At 42.9% G+C, this 22,295-nt stretch overlaps 1 protein-coding gene across 4 annotated transcripts; it reads right to left on the bottom strand.

The window, feature by feature from the left end:
• Window positions 1-1,733: 1,733 nt before the first annotated feature.
• MATN3 (matrilin 3) lies at window positions 1,734-22,036 on the bottom strand. Of its 4 annotated transcripts, XM_515709.6 has the most exons (8): window positions 21,152-22,036; window positions 14,475-15,041; window positions 11,891-12,016; window positions 10,681-10,806; window positions 9,166-9,291; window positions 5,874-5,999; window positions 3,021-3,131; window positions 1,734-1,888 (listed from the first exon to the last, which is right to left on the bottom strand). In XM_515709.6, the coding sequence occupies exons 1-8, from the start codon at window positions 21,960-21,962 to the stop codon at window positions 1,833-1,835; spliced, it is 2,049 nt and encodes a 682-aa protein (XP_515709.3). In that variant the 5' UTR covers window positions 21,963-22,036; the 3' UTR covers window positions 1,734-1,832. The 4 variants fall into 4 exon arrangements, with proteins under 4 accessions (XP_515709.3, XP_063646157.1, XP_063646158.1 ...); XM_063790087.1 differs by lacking the exon at window positions 1,734-1,888 and having other exon boundaries at window positions 2,796-3,131; XM_063790088.1 differs by lacking the exons at window positions 1,734-1,888; window positions 10,681-10,806 and having other exon boundaries at window positions 2,796-3,131.
• Window positions 22,037-22,295: the final 259 nt, after the last annotated feature.

Here is a 22,295-nt window from a genome sequence, read left to right as displayed (position 1 = left end):
TGCATGGCAACATTCCATCCGGCTCTGCTTCCCAAGCCACTTTATATATGGTCCTACCCTCTTAACAGGCCAGTTGTGCCTAGCCAAACCAGCACAAATCAGTCTCCATGAGGAATTCTTTCCAAACTTAACCCAATCCCATTCAGATAATGTTTGTTTTCCATTGTTTGTGTGTCTGTTTAAGATACATTGGCCTCTGTCCATAGGCTCCCTATACTGGACGCATGAGACAAATTAGTATTATCTAACCCAGGAGTTTCCAATAAACTGGTCAAGACATAATTAGTTGAAGCTAGTTACTAACGGTGACACTTGAAAACTCACCTCTCTTTATCTTTCCCTTCTTGCACATGAACTCTCATTTATTCCTTCTATACCACCATTTCTCTGTGGTATATTAATATGTATTACTGATTTTGGGCTCAAACAAGTCTGGAAAATACTACTGTAGCTCTATGTCATACCCTTTCAAAATTTTTGAAAAGTAAGAGATGCTTTATATATTTCCTTGGTATATTTAGTTTTTGTTCCTTCCTTAAAGTTTATATTTTATATTTACATCTGTAGGATATATTTGCTTCTCAGGAGCTTATATTAATGTAAAGCTCATCATTATTTTATCCAAATTTAGATAATTTTATATTGAAGCCTTTCTTTTGAACCTGAACTTACACTTTTAGCCTCAGGAGTGTGAGATTAAACTATAGGAGGAGAATCAAACTTCTGTCTTTTGATAAGAAACTGTTGAATATCAAAATAACTGTTAATTCAGTATAATTTAAAGAAATATCTTTAATAGACAAAATTGATGAGTCATCAAAAATAGACATGATAATATGTAAAGGTAATAACTTTTATTATATTAAAGACAATGCAAACGAAAAACAGAATTGAGCAGTGCAAAATTTAAAGGACTGTTTTGTTCTCAAAGTTGCAAGTTTCAAAGCCAAAAGAATTATATGTATCAAATATATAAGTAAAAAAAAGTTAGACTTTCAAGCCTGTAATCCCAGCACTTTGGGAGGCTGAGGCAGGTGGATCACTAACATTAAAAAGACAACATTAGATTTTGTCGATTTATAGCAATTTTATAAATATATAACTTTATCACTTGGATCCTGAAGCAAAATAATAAAATGAATTTGGGATTTTTGTACTTGGTAAAAAGTTTAACACCCTAAATTCACAACTAGTGCTCTTTAGTAGTACATTTCTTTCAAAGACCAGAATGAATTAAAAATGGCAATGTAATGTTCACTTGATCTGTGTTAACTATTTTTAGATATGTATATTACAATCTATTGATCACATCTTCAATAATACTCCAACAAAATAAGCAAAAAACAAAAAGTGTTAAACAGTTCAAAATTACATTCATCTCAGTTCTATGAAGTTGTATGTGTAAATACCTTGTACAATTTGCACTCTCAGTAATAAGATTGATTTATATTATAAATACTATCAAAAGAAACTAGACCTAAAGTTTCCATTGTGAATATGGTTATCTAATATAAACATTTAAAAATTAAATGGCTCAATTAGTAGATAAAGAAACACTAAACTTTTCATTCTGTTTCCTACCAATCATTTCACAGTCATAACTTAGAGACACTAAAGTTTGCTCTTAATAAGTATCTGCATATTTATTTCCTTGGAAAAATCATGCTGATTCTGCAGAAGATCTTCATACAATTTATCCAGTAATATTCAAGCATTAATACAGATAATGGCAAATTATTAGCGGAACATTGGCAATAACAGGTGTGCAAAAGAATGCATGAGTATTAAGTATACCAAGCTGTCCACATTTTCAGGTGAGAAATTGGAGCAATTTAACGATGTATTTGTCCATATTCATTTACTTTCAACTTCTCCAAAATGTCATCAAGTGGCAAGTTGTTAAGGCCAACACCATTTATTTTCACACATTAGAAAATATAAACACACTTTCAAACACTTCACAAGATAAAATAATTATGTCCTATGAGAAGTGAAAAAAAAGAGCAAAACTGTTTTCTCACCAAAAGTTGAATTCAGTCTAAAAGTCAAAAATCCTGTTCTTCAGAGAGCACAATAAAAGTAGACCACTGCAGTGGTCTTCAGATGTTTTTGTTCATATAAAATTTAATTGGAGTAGCATCTTAGTGTGAGGGATGGGGGAAGCAGTGTTTATGAAGTCTTGATTAAAGGGATAGTTGGATTGTCCCTTTGTTTGGCTATCTCAAGATTCTGCTGTTCTAACAAATGCACCTTAGTAGATCTAGGGTAAATGAGAAGTATGCCTTTCTTGTGTAAAGTTAGGAGAATGGTGATACGGAAATGAGAGACGGGAAAAGAAAATGCCAGCTGATTCCAAGTAGTGTCTTAAACAAGTGAAGGATTTGGAAATTGATTCTTTCCAATTATCTGTACCTCCCTTAAAAGTCTCTGCATATGCCTAGATTGTACCTACCACAATCTGAATTCCACTCCTCTGGGGTACATAGGAACACAGTTGTTAACTTGAACTGTTCTGAGAAACTTTTCCCTAGTTACTCCTTTGAAGAAAGAACTGATTTTGAAAGTTTCTGAGATTGTATCATGTTACATTTTAAAATCTGCTTTTTGACCACTTGGCTAGTCAAAGGGTACAACTGTGTGTAATCTGAGATATCACACCCCATTAATCAGCTGACTTGCTTTGTACATGTTCATATTCTGAACTAAGAAAGCCATATTAAGGAGTCATTAGCATAAATGTTCCATCTGTTATGTAAGAGCATCATTAGGAGCATATACAGTTATGGAAAAGCACTAGGGGACAAAATAGGCAGCTTTTACATGTAAATATTGAATGGGTGAAACAGTCTATTAAACCATTAGAAAAGAACTCTAAATTTTTTAAAGTTGTATATTACCACTGCTCATATTAAAACCTAACAAATAAGTCACTTGCCTGTGGAATGTCTTAAAGTGTTTGGCTCGATCGTAGTACCTTGGTTGGCTCCAGACAGAAGCAGAAAACCTTCCAGAAAGGATATGTTTAGTGTTCAGTCTTTGAAGATATGAGCTGACCTTGTCCTGGAATGCCAGTGTAGCTTCACATCCACAAGCATCTTCAGTGGAAACAAGTCTTCGTGCTTCCTCAATGGCTGAAGACAATGACAGTACACAAATATACTATCTAGCAATAGCTATATAGGAATCATAACAAATCAGGAAATCCACAGTTGAATATTTCCACCGTTAAGACTTACCTAAGTGCATTTTCCAAGAGGTAAAGGGATAGATGAACAAACAAAAAGATGAGAAAATACTTATCACAGAAAAATTCATCTTAGGAGACATTGGGGAAACTGTTTATAATTGTCAAAGCTGAGTGATGCTTAAGTGAGGGTTCCTTATTTTATTCTCTGTACTTTTGTGATTGCCAGAAATTATTCATGATATAAAGTAAATTTAGAAAAACATGGTTGGTGTAGGGGGAGGCCAGGGATATAGAAATAAGACAGTGTTCATGTGATACTGTGTCATTAAGATAGGAAAATGGGCCTGGTGCAGTGCCTTATTCCTATAATGCCAGCACTTTTGGAGGCTGAGGCAGAAGGATCACTTGAGGCCAGGAGTTCAAGACCACCCTGGGCAACAAAGCAAGGCCCTGGCTCTACAAAAAAGTAAAATAGTTAGCCAGGCATAGTGGCACACACCTGTAATCCTAGCTACTCGAGAGGCTGAGGCAGGAGGATCACTTGAGCCCAGGAGTTCAAGGCTGCAGTGAGCCTTGATCACACCACTGCACTCCAGCCTGGGTAACAGAGTAAGACCCTGTCTCTTAAAAATAAATAAATAAAAATAAAACTAGGACAATAGTCCTCTATTTGTATGGCTAAAATATATCAAAGATGAAAACTAGGGCCGGGCGCAGTGGCTCACACCTGTAATCCCAGCACTTTGGGAGGCCAAGGTGGGCGGAACGCTTGAAGTCAGGAGTTCAAGACCAGCCTGGACAACATAGTGAAACCCCGTCTCTAATAAAGACACAAAAATTAGCTGGGCATGGTGGCACATGCCTGTAATCCCAGCTACTCGGGAGACTGAGGCAGGAGAATTGCTTGAACCCGGGAGGCAGAGGTTGCAGTGAGCTGAGATCGCACCACTGCACTCCAGCCTGGGTGACAGAGTGAAACGTCGTCTCAAAAAGCAAAACAAAAAAAAAGGATACAAACCAGATTAAGTCCTGATTTCCTCTAGAGGACTATTATTCTATTTAATGGTTTGAAGTAAGAGTCCTAGTTCTTACCAATAAATACTTTGGAACTGAAAATTCAGGTTTGTATTGACATTTAAACAAATATGAGAGGTGATAAAAGTAACTCCTATTTCTTTATGGAATTCAGTCAGGCAGCTATTCCTACTCAGTATCAGGGCTCCTCCTAAAGTTGTGAATAGAAATAAGAGTAACTTCCCAGGTCTGAAGACTGGTGTATCATCTTCCAATGGAGTAATTCTATTGCCTGAGGACAGGAAATGGTCCTTTGCTGCAACATTTTTACTCTTAACATTTTACAAAGATCCAATATAGGGATGGGAGATCATAAATTCATTAAATATAATCTATCATCTGTCCACCTGTCTGAATCCTATTGAACCTTTTAGGGACAGCCAGTCCAAATCCCATCTTAGTTAATCAGTCAATAAACCAGGAAGTATCTATTGAATATCAACTACATGTCCGTTATCCCTGTACCCATAAGATGGGTATATATAATACTTGTTCAGTGTCTGTCGTGCCTGATAGTCTCTAAGCTCTAGCAGGGCATGGGCTCAGTGGGATAGTCTAATTAAAACACTTCATAGAAAATTGTAAACCTGGATTGTAGAAAAATTGAAAGTTGAGAAATGGATCTCAAACTCCATTTCTCAAACCTGGGTTGTAGCAAAATTGAAAGTTGAGAAATGGAGAAATGGTGCTTATAATAGCACCAGAAGGGATAAAATAGTGAGGAATAAATATTTTTAAAAGTACAAGACTTGTACACTGAAAACTACAAAACAATTTTGAAAGAAATTAAAGAAGACCTAAAATTAAATTAAATTAAATTAAATTAAATTAAATTAAATTAAATTAAAGACATACCATGTTAATGCAATGAAAGACTGTTAAAATGGCAGTACTCCCCAGGAAAAGATGCCTCACCTCATTAGTAACCAGGAAATGAAAAAAGCGTCCACTGGATTGGCAAAAATTTCATTCAACAAAACCAAATGTTGGCAAGCAAATTCTGACAAGCAAAAGCATTGAGGGGAGGGTGGAAATGAGTGAGTGCAGGGCATGCTCCTGGACCATCAAACAGCCCACTGTGGCTGGACCAGGATGCGGGAAGAAGCAGTGAATCTGGGGGCAAATGTAGTAGAAAAGTTTTAAAAGCCAGGATGAGAGAAGTAGTTACCATGGGCTGAGGGGAGCGGGTGATGGGCAGTTATTGTTTCATTGGCACAGAGTTTTATTTTGGGATGATAAAAAATTTCTGGAGATGGATACTGGTGGTTGTTGCCCAACAATGTAAATGTACTTAATGCCACTGAACTATACACTTGAAAATAATTGAAATGGTAAATTGTATGTGTATTTTACCACAATAAAAAAATTCAGACTTAGGCAGAAAGTTTAATTATTAAGAAAAATGTGAAAAACAGAGAAGACAGAAACAGATCATGGAGGGTAGGCTGCCTGGTATAGGGGTATCATTGTTTTATTCTGTAGACCAGTGGGAGCCACTGGAGAATTCTGACAGGGAGAAAGAATCACAACTGTGTCTTAGACAGAAAGAAAAAAGCTTGCTCCTGAAAAATTTTCCTACCAAAGGAAATAGCCTTAAAGGGCTGATCCTCACCTGAACATGTTTTCTTGTCCTCATTTAAGGTGTAGCCAGGATAGCAATCACAGTGGTAGGATGCGGCCCCATCACTCACACAAATGTGCTGGCAACCATGAGAGCCTAGGGCACACTTGTCACGGACTGACCGCACGTGGTGCAGGAAAGAAAATATTCACACATTAAATAGAAAAGTAAACACAAATGTTTGAGAGGAGAAGCTTCCATTTGGTCCCCACAAGTGCTGAGAATGTAGTAGTCAGTAGTCAGCAACAGGCCCCATCCTGCAGGAGCAAGCCTGTTTTCTCTTCCCATACCTCTCATCCCTTTGGCCTCACATCACACACACTCCTTTCCTTTATATCTCTCACAGATATCTAAGGGTACCTTTCCTTTTTTTCTACCCACAGCACTGGGCAGCACTGAGTCTTGACTATATTCCAGAACTTACCTCCAGCCTTTCCCGATGACTACCAATGCTTCTAGCATCCCCAGCTACTCGTGGATCATCATCATCATCACCAAAAGTAATGTTTTAGGGACCTAATCATACATGGAGCTAAGTTTGATGCTGCACAAAAAGCACTATATTGACCAAGTGCCTGCCTTCATAGCTTACAAAGTGGAACAGAAAACACTGACCTGGAGACACATGCACACACACACACACAAGCACAGATGGGGAAATGATACAGGGTTAGTAATAATGATGATGTGTATGATTAGAGAGTGAAGTACTTACTATCTATCACAAATAACATTTCAGGGACAAATGCAGTTTGCCCAAATTTGAGTGGAGAGCAGAGCAAAGTGCCATACTCATCCCATGTTCAGACTGGCCTAGGACAAATAAAACAGTAATTCTCCTTTGAAATCCAGAAAGCCTTCCTGGAAGACATAGGTTCCTCCTCTGCCATTGCAGGAACCAAAATAGTTTATTTCCCTCTAATTTCCCTCTTAAATGTCATTTCATGGGCAGAACCTTTTGTGGCTCACTAATGCCTATAGAATAGCTTCTTGTGAAATGTGAGATGCTATATAATCTATACATAAAGTGCCTTTCCAACCTTAATATGGCTATTCCCTTTCAGTGCTACAATTTAGATTTTTTTTTTTTCAGCAAAATGCCTTATAGCAGGGTGTTTCATTTTTTCTCCCCTCATTCCAGGTTAGTACCCACTCTACAGGTAGCAAATGGACATGCTTCCAGCCCCTGGCCCTTATTTGGGGCTCCACATTTAATTTACAAGCCTTCCTACCACTAGCAACGGAAAAGGAGACCATTAGAAGGGATCTGATCCATGGTATGTTCCCCAGCTTTATAGCAGTATTCACTATTACTTTAAAATATATAAATAGGCCAGGCACAGTGGCTCACACCTGTAATCCCAGCACTTTGGGAAGCCAAGGCAGGTGTATTGCTTGAGCTTAGGAGTTCAAGACAAGCTTGGACAAAATGTCAAAACCCCATCTCTACAAAAAATACAAAAATTAGCCAGGTGTGGTGGCATGTGCCTGTAGTCCTAGCTACTCAGGAGGCTGAGATGGGAGAATCACTTGAGCCCGGGAGGTAGAGGCTGTATGAGCCAAGATCACACCACCGCACTCCAGCCTGGGTGACAGAATGAGACCCTGTCTCAAAAAAGAGAAGAAAAAAAATATATATATATATAACTAACTTTCCCACTAGTATGTCTTTCTCTTCTGTCCCTCTTCACTGTCCTGTGCTTTGTACATTAAGACAGTAAGGCTTAGTGGTTAAGAGCCTATGTAACCACTAGAGGAAGTACCTGGGTTCAAACCCTGGGTCTGCTACTTGCTAGCAGAGTAACCATGGGCAAGTTACTGAATCAGTTTCCTCCTAACGTTGCTGTGAGTATTAAGGTACATTACTGTATCTAAAATGCCTAGAATCCTGCATGGCCTACAGTAGGTATTGAAGAATATGGAATACTGGCATCTGGGAGTGTTGTCTGCCTTAACCGAAAATTTTCTTTGATTTATGTTTTTTTTAAAAATAAATTGCTTCACTTTATTCCATACTATCTGTTAGTTTAAATGGAAATTTGTTTTTGGTTTGTTTTCCCAGGTCTTCAATGTTCCTGGCAGCTTCAAGTACCAACTGGGACACTTGTCATTAGTTTGAGAAGTGCAGCCATAGGTGAGTTCTCTCCACCCCAACTTTCTTAGTCATCCTGCCCTGAACAAATCAGCTCAAGCCAGTCCCCCGCCAGTGCCACTTTCCACTTGTCTCCACTGAAATCTTCACCCTCCTTCAAGGCCCACCACCAGCCCTTCACAGATGCCCACCTCCCCAGCCTCTACAGCCCTTTGTTTCCATCAGTCCCTCTCCCTGGCTCAGTCTCTGCTTTCATAAGGAGCCGGCTCTCTGTTCACCCAGATTTAACTTGCTCAGAGGCAGAAACTTAGGCTTCTTTATATGCTCCCAATGCTTAGTTCCATACTGGGAACAAAGTAGGTGTCCGGTATTTTTTTACTGGTTTCCCTTTAAAAAAAAAAGAGGGGACTGGGTGACATGCCATTTCCCTTTGTCTATCTTGATGAAGTCTGTATGTCCTCAAGGGAGAGGAAAATATATGTCAAATCTAAAACACATTCAATATGCCAAAGCTAAACGGCACCTTGAGAGCTTGGAATTTCTCTCAGGAGTGTTTTTACATTTATAAATGCCACCCTGTCCTGCCAGTAAGTTTAAATCAAATTAATGAGGATTAACAGCACTGGCCTGGGCTCATTGGCCAACGTATAAGGCTGAGTTTCACCGATGATTGATCGTCTAGAAACTGCCAGGGAGTGACTGGCCTCAAACTTACTGGAAGATCTGTGTGGGTCTAATTCAGGCATTCACAAAGTCTTCTTTACTAAAATCATCCAGCTTTAAGATTAACACTACAGAAAAGTTCCAGGCCAAGTTTTAACTGGAAAAAGATCAGTTCATCCTATCACACCAAATAGTTACTGTCCAACTGACTTCCACTAAAGTTTTCTCTTTGCTTAAAAGTCTTCAGTGTACAGAGCTATAAAATTTTCCTGGATAAGGACCCTACATTTAGTTAGTTTTTCTCATATCCCCCACTCCCTACCTATTTCCCAGTAATTTTCTGAAGTAATCTATGTTTGCTCCAGTGAGCTCACCACCCTCTGAGCAATGTGTGCCTTCATCTAAAAGTGTGATAGAATGTCTGAACCTTGATCTTAAGTTACCTTTAAAAACCTCTTTTCTGGTGAGTTGCAAGTTGGTTTCATGTGAAAGACCCAAGTATGAAAGAATTTTTTGAGTGGATCTTACCTGAACATGTTTTTTTATCTGCATTCAGAGTGTAGCCCTCATAGCATTCACAATGATGGGACCCTGTTCTGTCATTCACACAAATGTGCTGACACCCATGGGTACCCAAAGCACATTTATCTTGAGCTGTGAAACAAAAAGTCAGGAGAAAAGAAATAGAAGGTGGAAAAGTATTTTATTACCCATGGATAGAAACCTTATTTGCAGCTGGAAACATATGAGGAAAACTTACTGGAAACTATTCAAAGCCATTGGCACCGTTTTTTTCTAACTAGAAGTTAACTGAGTTAAGTGAAATCCTGCACATACAATAATTATTCTCTGACCTTCCACAATTGCTTTTGGAAATCATCAGTATTGAGTTTTTATAACCTAAGTATCTCATAAATACTTTCTAGCATTCCTTTTAGGCTTATTGTACTTATCCCAACTCAGCGGGATACCAACAGTTGTGTGGCTAATTACATTAGATTCAGAAAAACATAGAATTAGAGTTTGAAGAAATTGTAGTTCAACCCTCTCCTATTTTTTAAATGAGGGAAAGGAGCGCAAGGGAGACCATTTGATTCAGAGCAGCATAAAAACTCAAGACACACATTTTCATTCAATGCACTTTCCTCTCTACTGATATATTTTTAAACTATTTTTTACTTTTAAACTTTTCATCTGAGATAATTTCAGATTTATGAAAAGGTTGCAAAAGCAGTGCAAAAAATTCCTGTACTTCACCCTGTTTCCCCAAACAGTAATTTACATAACCATAGTATGATTATCAAACCAGAAATTAACATTGATATAATATGATTTACTAATCTACAGACTTTATTCAAATGTTGCCATTAATGTCCTTTTTCTGGTCCAGGATCCAATCCAGGATTCCACATTGCATTCAGTTTCACATCTCCGTCCTCTCCAACCTGGGACACTTCCTAAGTCTTTCTTTGTCTTTTATGACTTTCACGTTTCTGAGAAGTACTGGAAAACTATTTTGTGAACTGAGAGTGTCTCTCAGGTTTTTCTAATCTTTCCTCATAATCCTGAATTTTTAGCAAGAATACTACAGGTGTGCTGTTGTGTCCACAGTATTGAGCACAGCATGTCAGGCCATACATGATGTCACTATGTTTCATCACTGATGATGTTAACTTTGATCACTTGGTTAAGGTGATGTCTGCCAGTTTCTCCACTATAAAGTTACTGTCTTTCCCTTTGTAAGCAACAGGTAACTTGTGGGTTGTTATGTGATTTCAACCTACTGAATTGTCTGTAGCATTTGGGAAGGATTGTTCAGGCTGGCTACAGAGAAGGAAATGAGCAACATATTTATATATTTGGGCCGAGATACATACATGTTACCATTTCTAACATTTTGGATAAGACTTAAAAATGGGAAAAGCTCAAGGTGGCAAGAGAGGAAAACACACCAACTTCCCAGTCAATATGACCTGCCCTTCCATCACTGGGTAGGTAGGCAGATAGCTAAGTAGCAATAGTAAAGACTCCTCCCTCACTTACCTGAACAAGTTTTCCTGTCTTTATTCAAGGTATAACCTTCATAGCACTCACAATGATAAGAGCCACTTCTGTCATTCACACAGATGTGCTCACATCCATGGGTGTTAAGAGCACACCTATCAAGAGCTATCAAAAGATGATTGGGACAAATGTAAATGCATGCAGAGCATGGCAGAAATAAATAATTGTGGGCCATGCCACTTACAGTTATACACACACACACACACACACACACACACACAGAGCTAATGAAACAAGGGAGGGGCAGCTGAGAGTTGGGAACCAACCCTCCGGTCTTGGCTCTTTCACTAAGAGACCCTGTGACATAGGTAAGTTTTTTCCCTTCTGTCCATCTCAATTTCATTATCTATAAAATTAAGTTATCTCTAAGCTTTCTTCCTCCCAAAAACTTTTTTCTAGGATTAAAAACAAAACAAAAAAAATATAATTCCCATTCCTCATTGACTCCATGTATGTATCTATGTACCAGACCAGTGAGTACCCCTCTAACTTCTTTGCTACTTCTAGATTCCATGAGCATCTATGACTAGAGAGGAAGAGGGTAGCTTGCATGTAATTAAATAAAATCCAGGAAAATTTTCAAATCCTCAAAAGGGCTAAGTATCTTGGACTCGTTTCTTTTCCTTTTTGTGTGTGTGGGTTCTGTTTTCTGAAAGAAGGTCTCCCTCTGTGGCAGTGCAGCAGAGGCATTATCATAGCTCACTGCAGCCTCGACCTCCTGGTCTCAAACAATCCTCCCACCTCGGCCTCCCAAGTAACTGGGACTACAGGCATGCACCACCACACCTGGCTTTTTTTTTTTTAATTATTTTTTGTAGAGATGGGGTCTCACTATGTTCTCGAGGCTAATCTCGAATTAGCCTCAAACTATCCTACCATCTCAGCCTCCCAAAATGTGGGAATTATAGGCATGAGCTACTGCACTCAGCCTGGACCTCCTTCTTAGTAGCCTTTTCTCCTACGATTTTATTTAAAACTTACAAAGTATGGAAATAAGCTGATTTATCTATCATTTCACTTTTCTCCCTAAGCTCCTTTTCAGGGAAAACTGCTGATGAACACCAGTAAACCAGCCAAAAGGCAGTTAGGTAAAAAGGGGTCAGAGAGTCAAAGCACAAGGCCAGTCCAAAACCTGGAGCATAGGTTCCCAAGTATTTGATTCAGTCACGGCCCCCTACACAGGCCTCACCTGAACACGTTTTCTTGTCGGCATTCAAGGTGTATCCTTGGCTACACTCACAGTGGTGCTTGCCTTCCCCATCACTGATGCAGACGTGCTGGCACTGGTGTGTTCCAAGCACACAGGGGTCCAGCGCTGTGAGAGGAAGTTTACAACAGTCAGCACTGACACTTAGGAAACATCTCAGGTACCGTCTCCCATGTCAATAGACATTGCTCTCTGGGCTCCTTTCGGAGTCCATCTTTACTTCACTATAAAAAAATGGTTATTTGTTTTCTGCCTCTGGCTTATTAGCAATGCTACTCTTAAACTAGAAATTGTTGCTAATTTAAAAGTACACATCTTGCTATATAGACTTTCTCAAGGGAGAAAGGGAATTTGGAGTTTGGAGCTGAAGCCAAACACTTACATAGGCCAGGCAATTGGATGTTTTATTTGGCTTATCCACCTCCCCATGAAAAAAAGATTTGTGCTTCCCCACCACAAGAAATGGGAGAACAATAAATGCACAGCCTGAAGTGACGTGAGCTAGTTGTCCCATTGTAGCCAGAATCTGATTTCCAAGGTTCTATAGCCTATGTCTAAACAGAATTCTCACACAAGTGTGGGTCTAAGCCTAGAACGAACTCACAGGTGGGCAGTGGTACATATTTGAACACGCAAATGGTAGAGGACAGTTCGGGTAACTGTCTTCTGAATATGTAAGGTGGGTGAAGTCATCCATATGCTAAATCCATAGTGAACTCATATGCTAATATAAACAGGTAAAAAGAAAAGAACAAAATAAATGAGATTACATTAGCTAAACTACATCTCCATCTTATTGCTCCTGGAGCCATTAATATCTCATTGGATATTTTTTTCCTAGTGACCTCTTTTGAAAGATGAATCAATGAATTAAGTCATTTCTGAGAAACCAAGGAGGCCTGTTGAAGGAGGCTGGCCCTCCTGTGGCAGGTAACCCAACCTCCACTGCCCTTGGCAACAGGACAAGGCTAATATTTTCCCAAGAAGGGCCTTTTCATGGAATGATCTTTCCAACCCGTTGACTACAACAAGCTGCCGCTCAGTCTTTTTTCCATAGAGAGGACGTTTTTCCCCCAGAACAAGCAGGTCTTTTGTACCAGAAGGAAAAGATTGCCACTCACCACTTGTTACTTTATAGCCTTCGAAGCCCAACCCCAGGTGCTAGCTTTGAAACCCAACTTTGCCACAGACCAGCATGTTGATGGAGAGGCTCTCACCCACAAGCATGGAGTGGGAGGGTGATTTCCTGGGAGAAAGAAAGCCACTTTCTTTGTGGAAGCCAACGAATGCCAAGTAGATGCCACCAAAGCCAGTGATGGCTTGTGAAAGCCCAGTGTCCTGGGACAGGAAAGACAAGGGGATCCCAGCCAAGTCTGACTGCAATGAGGCCAAACGTTGCCCCAGAGCAAGACTTCATCTCCCTTTTCCTGACAAACCGTTGATGGCTGGGTTTCACATTAACTTAGATTAAAAGTCTCCTTGAAATGTATAATTGTAATTAATTATTGGTTCATTTGTTTGTCTCACCCCCACCCCCAGAATGTTACTTAATGGTATGGAGGGATTACCTTTTTCTTTGTATCATCAGAGATCAATAAATGCATGCTGAATAAATAAGTGTGAAATAAATTATATTGCAAAAAGATATCTATGTTTAAAAATTCACCTGAACTAGAAATTTGTCCACAACTGCTTGGATATTCACATAGAGGGAACAAAAGATTCTCTCCAGATGATAAAAAAATAAAGCATGAGTCCCACAGATCATAATTCTGATCAGTGACTAAAAATAAACTCCAGCATTGAATGGATCTGTAGTCCTAGATTTGGTCAATTCATGCTAAAAATTCCAATAAAATTAGCATGTCCTTATTCAAATTCCATCCTAAAGGATGGAAGGAGTAGCAGAGTTAACAGAATGATTTTTTAAGATCATCTTGCTTTCTTTCAAGTGAGCTGAAACCCTAATCTGCCTGGTCCCTGAATCCTGTTCTTCAACAAAGAGTAATCAGATAAACAGCCCAGTCTGAAAACCAGAGCATTCACTAAATGCACACTCGGGCTGACGGTGACATTGGAATAGAGGCCTGCTGACTCTCCCAAGGACAGACGCTGCTCCCTGTCTTCTGCAGGAGAACAAACAGAGTTCTGTTAGATCTAGAGATGGTAAAACTAAAAAAATATGTATCAGGGGAAAAAAATGTAGTGGTGGGGCAGAGGGGACAGGAGAGGCATCTTGAGTTTTGTTTTTCCTGACCCTGACAGGGAACAGCAGGGTCATTTATCCTGGATATTTGCAGACCTTCACAGTTCTAACGCAAACATGAAGATTTTATGAGCAAACCAAGTTCCATATAATGCAGCTCTATATTCCTAAACCAATAGAGTGTGTTTAGGTTGGTCACACACACGCGCGCATGCACACGTGCACACACACACACGCATTGGATATATTTAAGTTTTTCATTAAATTTCCACCAAAAAGAGAATAATACTCTTTTCTCTGGGTACACAATGTCTGAATATAACATCCTTTCTAGTTGGAAGCAAAGACTGACCAACTTACCACAGAAGGTTTCCTGGAATCTAGAGGAAAGTTTCTCAATGACCCCATAGGTCTCCACGTAGAAAACATGCTCCTCTAGGGGCTCACTGGCCATCATCTTAAGGGACTCCATGTCTGCCCGGTCCACGCCCACAGCGTAGAGCTCAATACCAGATGCTTGGGCCCGAGCCACCACCTCATTCACCTGGTCCTGGGGCCTCCCATCTGTAACAATGATGGCCACCTTAGGGATGTTAGAAGAGGGCTCTCGAGCCCCTGCCTCCACTGTGAAGGCTTCGTCCATTGCTGTCTGGATGGCTAGGCCTGACATGGTGCCTGTTGACAAGGGTGTGATTCGACCCACAGCCTGCTTCAGGGACTGCTTATCTGTGTAGGCCTGGAGTTGGAACTCGATCTTCACAGTGCTAGCATAGTTCACCACTGCCACCCGCGTGTCGGCTGGCCCAATGTCCAGAGTGTCGATTATCCGGGAGACAAAAGTTTTCACTTTGGTGAATTCCAGGGGCCGTACGCTACGAGAACTATCAATGATAAACACTAGGTCCAAGGGTCTGCTCTTGCAAACACCTGCAAAAGACCAAGCAATGATCAGACCACAATTAGAAATGCAGTAATCCTCACTTCCAGAGAACTCTGGGATTCCAGGAGGCCAGGCAAGGCAGCATCTCCTGACCCCAACATCACCACTGCCTGCGACCCTCCCCAAGACCATCGGGGTGTTGAAAGCACCAAGGACTTCAGAATTCCCTAGTGAGAATTCACCTAGAGGTGTGAAGTTTCCCCAAATACCTCACCTGCAGGCTGGCTGAATCCTGAAATTTCACTTAGAACCTCATCCCTCTGCTTAAGCTTTTGCTCCCAAGGGCCCTCATGATTCCTGGGAATTAATAGATTCTACACGTTTCTTAAGCACCTTGGCTATCTGGAGCAATTGGACAATGTGTCCCTGAACCATGTAAAAGGCCTTGGGCCCTCAGGGACAGCCTCACTGCCAACCACTGTGCCCAAGCCTCAGGCAATGGTAGTCTGAGGCAAGGCACTCAGGGGCTCTTCTGGTGGCCCCCCTCTTTTACTTCACTTCCAAGGGGCTGAAAACTGCTCCAGAGTATCCCTGAATCCTCCCTCCATCTGGCCATCTTTCCTGTTTAGTGAATTTGGGGGCTCACTGGAGCCCTGAACTAATTAAAAGTAGATCCAGGCGTGGTGGCTCACACCTGTAATCCCAGCACTTTGGGAGGCCAAGGCGGGCAAATCAAGAGGTCAGGAGATCAAGACCATCACGGTGAAACCCTGTCTCTACTAAAAATACAAAAAATTAGCCGGGCCTGGTAGTCGGTGCCTGTATTCCCAGCTACTAGGGAGACTGAGGCAGGAGAATGGCGTGAACCTGGGAGGCAGAGCTTGCAGTGAGCTGAGATTATGCCACTGCACTCCAGCCTGGGCAACACAGCGAGACTCCGTCTCAAAAAACAAAACAAAACAAAAGTAAGTAGAAAGAGGGGCCCGGGCGCGGTGGCTCACGCCTGGTAATCCCAACACTGTGGGAGGCCAAGGCGGGAGGATCACCGGAGGTCAGGAGTTTGAGACCAGCCTGGCCAACTTGGTGAAACCCTGTCTCTACTAAAAATACAAAAATTAGCGGGGCGTAGTGGCATGTGCCTGTAATCCCAGCTACTCGGGAGGCTGAGGCAGGAGAATCGCTTAAACCCGGGAGGTGGAGGTTGCAGTGAGCTGAGATCCTGCCATTGCACTCCAGCCTGGGCAATAAGAGCAAGACTTCATCTGAAAAAAAAAGTAGAAAGAGGGATGCCAACTTAATCTTGTATCTGTTTAGTGAGCTTCCAGCTTCGTGAGCATGTCTCGTAAGAAGCAGGGATTGTGATCTGGTATCTACCCTACTGCCCCAACTAACTCTCTTGGTCATCTCTCTTTGACTTATTCATTCACCAAAAACATTTTTTGAGGGCCTACATGTATGAAGCCCTGGAGCTACAAAAGCATATAAACCAGATAGCCAGATTTCCCACCTTCAAAGAACTTATCTCTTTTCTACACAAAAGTACCTAACAGTTTAGTATCACAGTACATTTTAGTGTTCATCTATTCTTTCCTATTCTTTCCTGTTTCCCCCAACCCCTGTTTGCACACCCTCTCTCCTCGATACAAAAATCAAATCCACAAGTCAGGATGAGACAAGAAAAAAAGCCAATTATTAAACTTCTTTTTCTTTTTTTTGAGACGGAGTCTCATTCTGTCACCCAGGCTGGAGTGCGGTGGTGCAATCTTGGCTCACTGCAACCACCGCCTCCTGGGTCCAAGCAATTCTCCTGCCTCAGCCTCCTGAGTAGCTGGGACTACAGGTGTGCACCACCATACCCAGCTAATTTTTGTATTTTTCATAGAGACGGGGTTTCACCATGTTGGCCAGGCTGGGCTCAAACTCCCAACCTCAGGTGATCCTCCCACCTCGGCCTCCCAGAGTGCTGGGATTATAGGTGTGAGCCACTGTGCCCAGCCCTAAACTTCTTTTTCAAGTCATTCCCCCTTCTCACCCAACACACGCATGCAGCCCTAAATGGAAATGAGGTCCTGGGGCATGAAGTGTCACTCAAGGCTCTTTCCTTTCCTAATAAGGAGGCAGAAGTTGATGCTACTCTAGGAAGGTAATACTTAGTAGGAAAAAAAGGTGATTCAAAATTAATGCCTAGACTAAGCAGTTTATAGAAAAAAATTAAAGCCTTACCTGGAACAGCCTACCTTATGTCTCTGTCTAGTTTTCTTTTAAAAGCAGAAAATTATCTTCCTGTTTTTAGCCTGCTGCTTGGAGGTATTTAATTAACAAAAAGAAAATCTTCCTTTCAGTAACACTTTAGGAATCACAAGGTACCAACACATCAACCTGTGAAGCTGGAGGTGCAGAGGTGGTTTTTATATTCATTTTACAGGTGAGAAACCTGAGGTTCAAGGAGGTGTGAGAACTAGAAAGTGGTAGAGCATGGATTGGACTCCAGGTTTCCTGACTCCCAGTCCCTGGGAGCTTGCTACTGAATCCCAGTTACCTCTCTCTGAGGCAACATTTTCCTCCACAAAAATCAACATTCTCTCATGTATTCAGTAAACATCCTGCTTGTTGACTTTAAGTCACCGCCCTGAAATATGCTGTATGTCATGCATTTAGTTAAGTCAAAAGGAATTAAACCCAGGCGCAGTGGCTCATGCCTGTAATCCCAACACTTCGAGAGGCTGAGGGAGAAGGATCACTTGAGCTCCGGAGTTCTAGACCAGCCTGGGCAACATAGGGAGACCTCATCTCTATAAAAAGTTTAAAAATTAGCCAGGCATGGTGGCAGGCACCTGTAGTCCCAGCTGCTTAGGGGGCTGAGGCAGGAGGATCGCTTAAAGCTAGAGAGTCAAGGCTGCAGTGAGCCACAATCACACCACTGCACTCCAGCCTGGATGATAGAATGAGACCCAGTCTCTAAAAGCCAAAAAAAAAAAAAAAAAAAAAGGAATCAAAATTCTTTCTTTCTTTAAAAAAAAAAAAAAAACAACTCCAGCAGCCATAAAAAAGAATGAGTCCATGTCCTTTGCAGGGACATGGATGAAGCTGGAAGCCGTCATTCTCAGCAAACTGACACAGGAACAGAAAACCAGACACCACATGTTCTCACTCATAAGTGGGAGTTGAACAATGAGAACTCATGGACATAGGGAGGGGAACATCACACACCAGTGCCTGTCAGGGGGCGGGGGGCAAGAGGAGGGAGAGCATTAGGACAAATACCTAATCTATGTGGGGCTTAAAACCTAGATGATGGGTTGATAGGTGCAGCAAACCACCAGCGCACATGTATCCCTATGTAACAAACCTGCACATTCTGCACATGTATCCCAGAACTTAAAGTAAAATAATAATAATTTTTTAAAAAGATCTGAATAGGAAACATTTGTCATCTATTGTCTCTAAGGGTAGCCACTATAAGACTTCAGAAGAACATTGGTCTCTACAGTCTTTTATCTTAACCTGAACATTTCCTTTCTATGGATCCCAGGTCTTTAGTCAAACGCAACCAATTATCAACCAGAAAATGTTTAAACTTACCTATAGCCTGGAAGCCCCCCACCACCACCGGCTTTGAGTTGTCCCACCTTTTAGGACCAAACCAATGTATTTCTTAAATGTATTTGATTGATGTCTCATACCTCCTTAAATTGTATAAAAACAAGCTGCACCCTGACCACCTTGAGCACATGTACTCAGGACCTCTTGAGGGCTGTGTCACAGACCATGGTCACTCATGTTTGTCTCAGAATAAATCTCTTCAAATACTAAAAAAAAAAAAAAAAAAAAAAAAAAAACCTCCAGAATTTTACTTCATTCCTGGAAAGTCCCATAGATCTAGAGCTAGGAAGAAGAATTACGTTGAAAATCTTTCCTGGAGATGGGTCAAAGTATTTTTGCATAATTAGAAAAAGAAAAGGTGGGGGCAACATGAATATATGAACTCTGTAATTGACAGTGCTTTCACCAGCACCCAAATGGTGTCCTTATAAATATCATGGCTATGTTCTTATAACTAAACGTGCATGATTCTTTCCTTCTCCACTTGGTTATTCACACCGAATCCTCTATTCGGGGTGTGGTATGCAGAATAATGTCCCCCGCCAAAGACGTCCATGTCCTAATTCCAGAGACATGTTACTTTTACGTGGCAAAGAGCAGAGACTTTGCAGGTGTGATTAAGTCAAAGAGCTCTACACAAGAGGTTATCCTGGATTATTCAGTGAGTCAATGTAATTATAAAGTAGAAGAGGGAGGCAGATGAAAGAAATGTGAGTAACTCAATGAGAGAAGGCCTCAACCTGCTTTAGCTGGCTCTGAAAATGGAAGAAAAAGGCCATAAGCCAAGGAACTCAGCAGCCTTCATGCGCTGGAAAGGGAAGGGAAATGCAGTCTCCCCTAGAGCCTCCCAAAAGGAACACAGCCCTGCCGACACCTTCATCTTAGCCCAGTGAGACCAGGGTCAGACTTCTGACCCACAGAACTCTCAGATAATAAATGTGTGTTGTCTTAAGGCACTAAATTCACAGTAATTTGTTACAGTGGCCATAGAAAACTAATACCTGAGGCTTGACCATGGTGGCAGAAAATTCTGTGAACATCTGGTTCCTTCCTGATTGGTACTCCGCATCAATCATTAGTTGTTTTTGAATCTCACTCCCATTTACTAAATAGCAGCAATTTGATTCCCAAGAACAAGGAAAGAATCTGAATCTCCTAAAATGTTCCCATACTCATAATACCACTGAGTCCTTATAGTCCTGCTAGAAATAAAAATCCATAGCGAAGCTTAGCAATTTCTGGTTGCTAAAAGGAGATAATTTGGAAGAGGGTGGAATCTCGCATTTATTAATGGGTTATCATTCATGATCAGGTTCGGACTCCAGGTAATGAAAGACCAGTAAAGCTTAGGGGGACATGGCCACCTGGTGCTGAATCTCTCCTTCCTCTTCCAGTCCCATCCCAGAGGGAGGCAGGTCAGGACTAGAGTAAGATTAACTTCCAGAAGAAAGGCTTTCCCTCAATTCCTGGCCTGGAGCAACCAGCCACCAGCTGAATCTAGCCCTGTGGACCCCGGTACCTCCTGCCTTAGCAGTAATGCTTTTGCCATTTCAAATCTGCCACTTCAAATACGGGGACTGAGTATTTGAGTCAGGAAAGAGTCCCTTGAGCTCCTTCTCAGCTTATCCAGAAAGATGCAGAAGGGGATAGACAATTGAAATCAGCCTGAGGCATGCAGCGTGGCTGGCCAAATGAGACTGCATACCCAGAAATGGCCTGGCACAGACTCTCTTTAGCAAGACTGAAGCTGCGCTTTTTGGAAATGAAGATACAATCTTATGTAAACCATATTAAGAGGTTGGTAGGCTGGGGCAGTGGAAAGAGACCTTGCTTGGGATTTCGGAGCCCTGAATTTTATTGTGGCCTCTGATACTGATTCACAGAGTCCCTTCAACTTGATATGCCTCAGTTTCCCTTCATGTGCTGTCAGGGGCTGTGTCAGACGACCTGCCCGCTTCGCTGCACTATGAGCTTTGCTCTGCTTCAGGAATCAATTGCTGACCAAAAAGAGAAATAGAATTGTTCGCCAAAGACCCAGAGTGTCTTGATCCTGGGGTATCCTACGGCTCCTCGGATCTCCTCCTGGTCTCACACCCGCATCCCTTACCTTCCAGTCTGAGGCAGCCTGAGGACTGTGGGAGGGGAGGAAAGATCACGCCCTGATATTGGATGGAGATGGAGAGATTCCAAGAGAACTAACAGCAGAGCCTCAGGAAGGGTTTGCTCACTGAATGGAGAGGTCAGGACTGGGACGGAGCTTAGCAGCAGCCGCTGGGCAGCAGCCCCTGCGCTCCCCAGCTGCCCTGTGCTCCTGGCCAAATCACAGGGGAGTGAGAGCTTCAGGAGACCCACATCTCTAGCCTGGACACATGAGTGATATTGGGCATCTCCCTCCCCTTCTCTGGACCTCAGTTTCCCCCACAGGATTCATCCGGGAGGGGCCTCTTTCCCCCGCACCACGGTCGGCCTGAGGCCGGGATGAAGCGCGCTTGGTGGATGCCCGGGGCTTCTCCTCGTTCGATGCTCACGCGTCCCTCCCGCCGCCCGCCTGTACCTGCACCGCGGGCGCGGCCAGGCTCGCTGGTCCCGGAAGCGGGCGTGCCGTCGGGAGCCGCAGGAGAGGGGCGGCGTCCAGGGCTGCCCCCGGGACCTCGGGTCCCCAGCCTCCGGAAGCCCGGGCGGGCCACGGGGTCGGGGGCGGCGGAGGGCAGCAGCAGCAGCGGCCAGAGCAGCAGGAGGAGTCCCGGGAGGCGGCGCGCGGGGGCCGGGCGCGGCATGGTGGGCTCCGCGGGGCTGGTGGTGTCCGTCGGGGGCCAGGAGCCCACGCAAGGCTCGGATTTAAAGGTCCCGCGGCCTCGGGCCCCGCCCCGCCCCGCCCCGCCCCCGGGGCCTCGAGCGCCAGGCCGGCCCGGCGAACCCCGCCCAAGGCCAACAAGGAGCCTTGTCCGCGCATTCCAGCGGCAGAAACGGAATGTCTGGGCGAGGCGGCCAGCGGCGCGGTGGTCACCTCCCGCCCCTGCCCTAAGCCCCGAGCCGGCTGCAGCTGGGTGGGCTCGGCTGCTGTCGCAACCTCCGTCCTCCCAGTAACACCGGGGCAGGGGGGCGGCAGCCTGCCCGGCCCTCCACTCTCCCTCCCACCCCAGCGGGGCCTGCGCCCCAGGTACGGGATGGGGACCCCTGGGCTCTGCTTTCCCTTCTGCCACTGGTTCGCCCGCCTGGGGCTGAAGATGAAACCCTGCTCCTCGCTCTACATTCCTTTCCTCAGCCAAGTAACCCAAGTTTTGCTGTGGGCTCTTGTTTAAAAAAAAAAAAAAAGAAAGAAAAGGCCTCACAGATTCTAGGGGCATGAATAGAAACGCTTTCATCCGAGCTTCAAATATCCACAAACATTTGAACTTATATTACCGGGAATAGAAAGTCAAACATACATTCCCCAGAGAGCCCCGTTAGCTGGAAGGACAGCCTGTACCGACACAGGCTTCAAAGGCTCTCCCGAGACCCCATTTCCTCTCCGGAAGAGTTAGCATGGTACAGGGCTGGAGGCTGCCAGGGGACCCCCATGGAACTCACTGTCTGTGAGAAGGAGATTTGCATAAATGTGGTGTCTGTCTACGGGAATGTGGTGGATTTAGGAAAGAGACACTGACTGCCTGCGGAGACCAGGAAGACTTCTAAAACCAGGTGACATTTGAGCTGCG

This window comes from Pan troglodytes, chromosome 12 (assembly GCF_028858775.2).
Source record: "Pan troglodytes isolate AG18354 chromosome 12, NHGRI_mPanTro3-v2.0_pri, whole genome shotgun sequence".
NCBI classification, from domain to species: domain Eukaryota; kingdom Metazoa; phylum Chordata; class Mammalia; order Primates; family Hominidae; genus Pan; species Pan troglodytes.
The sequence above is the reverse complement of the archived record's forward strand: the minus strand, read 5'-3'. Positions and strand labels throughout refer to the sequence as shown.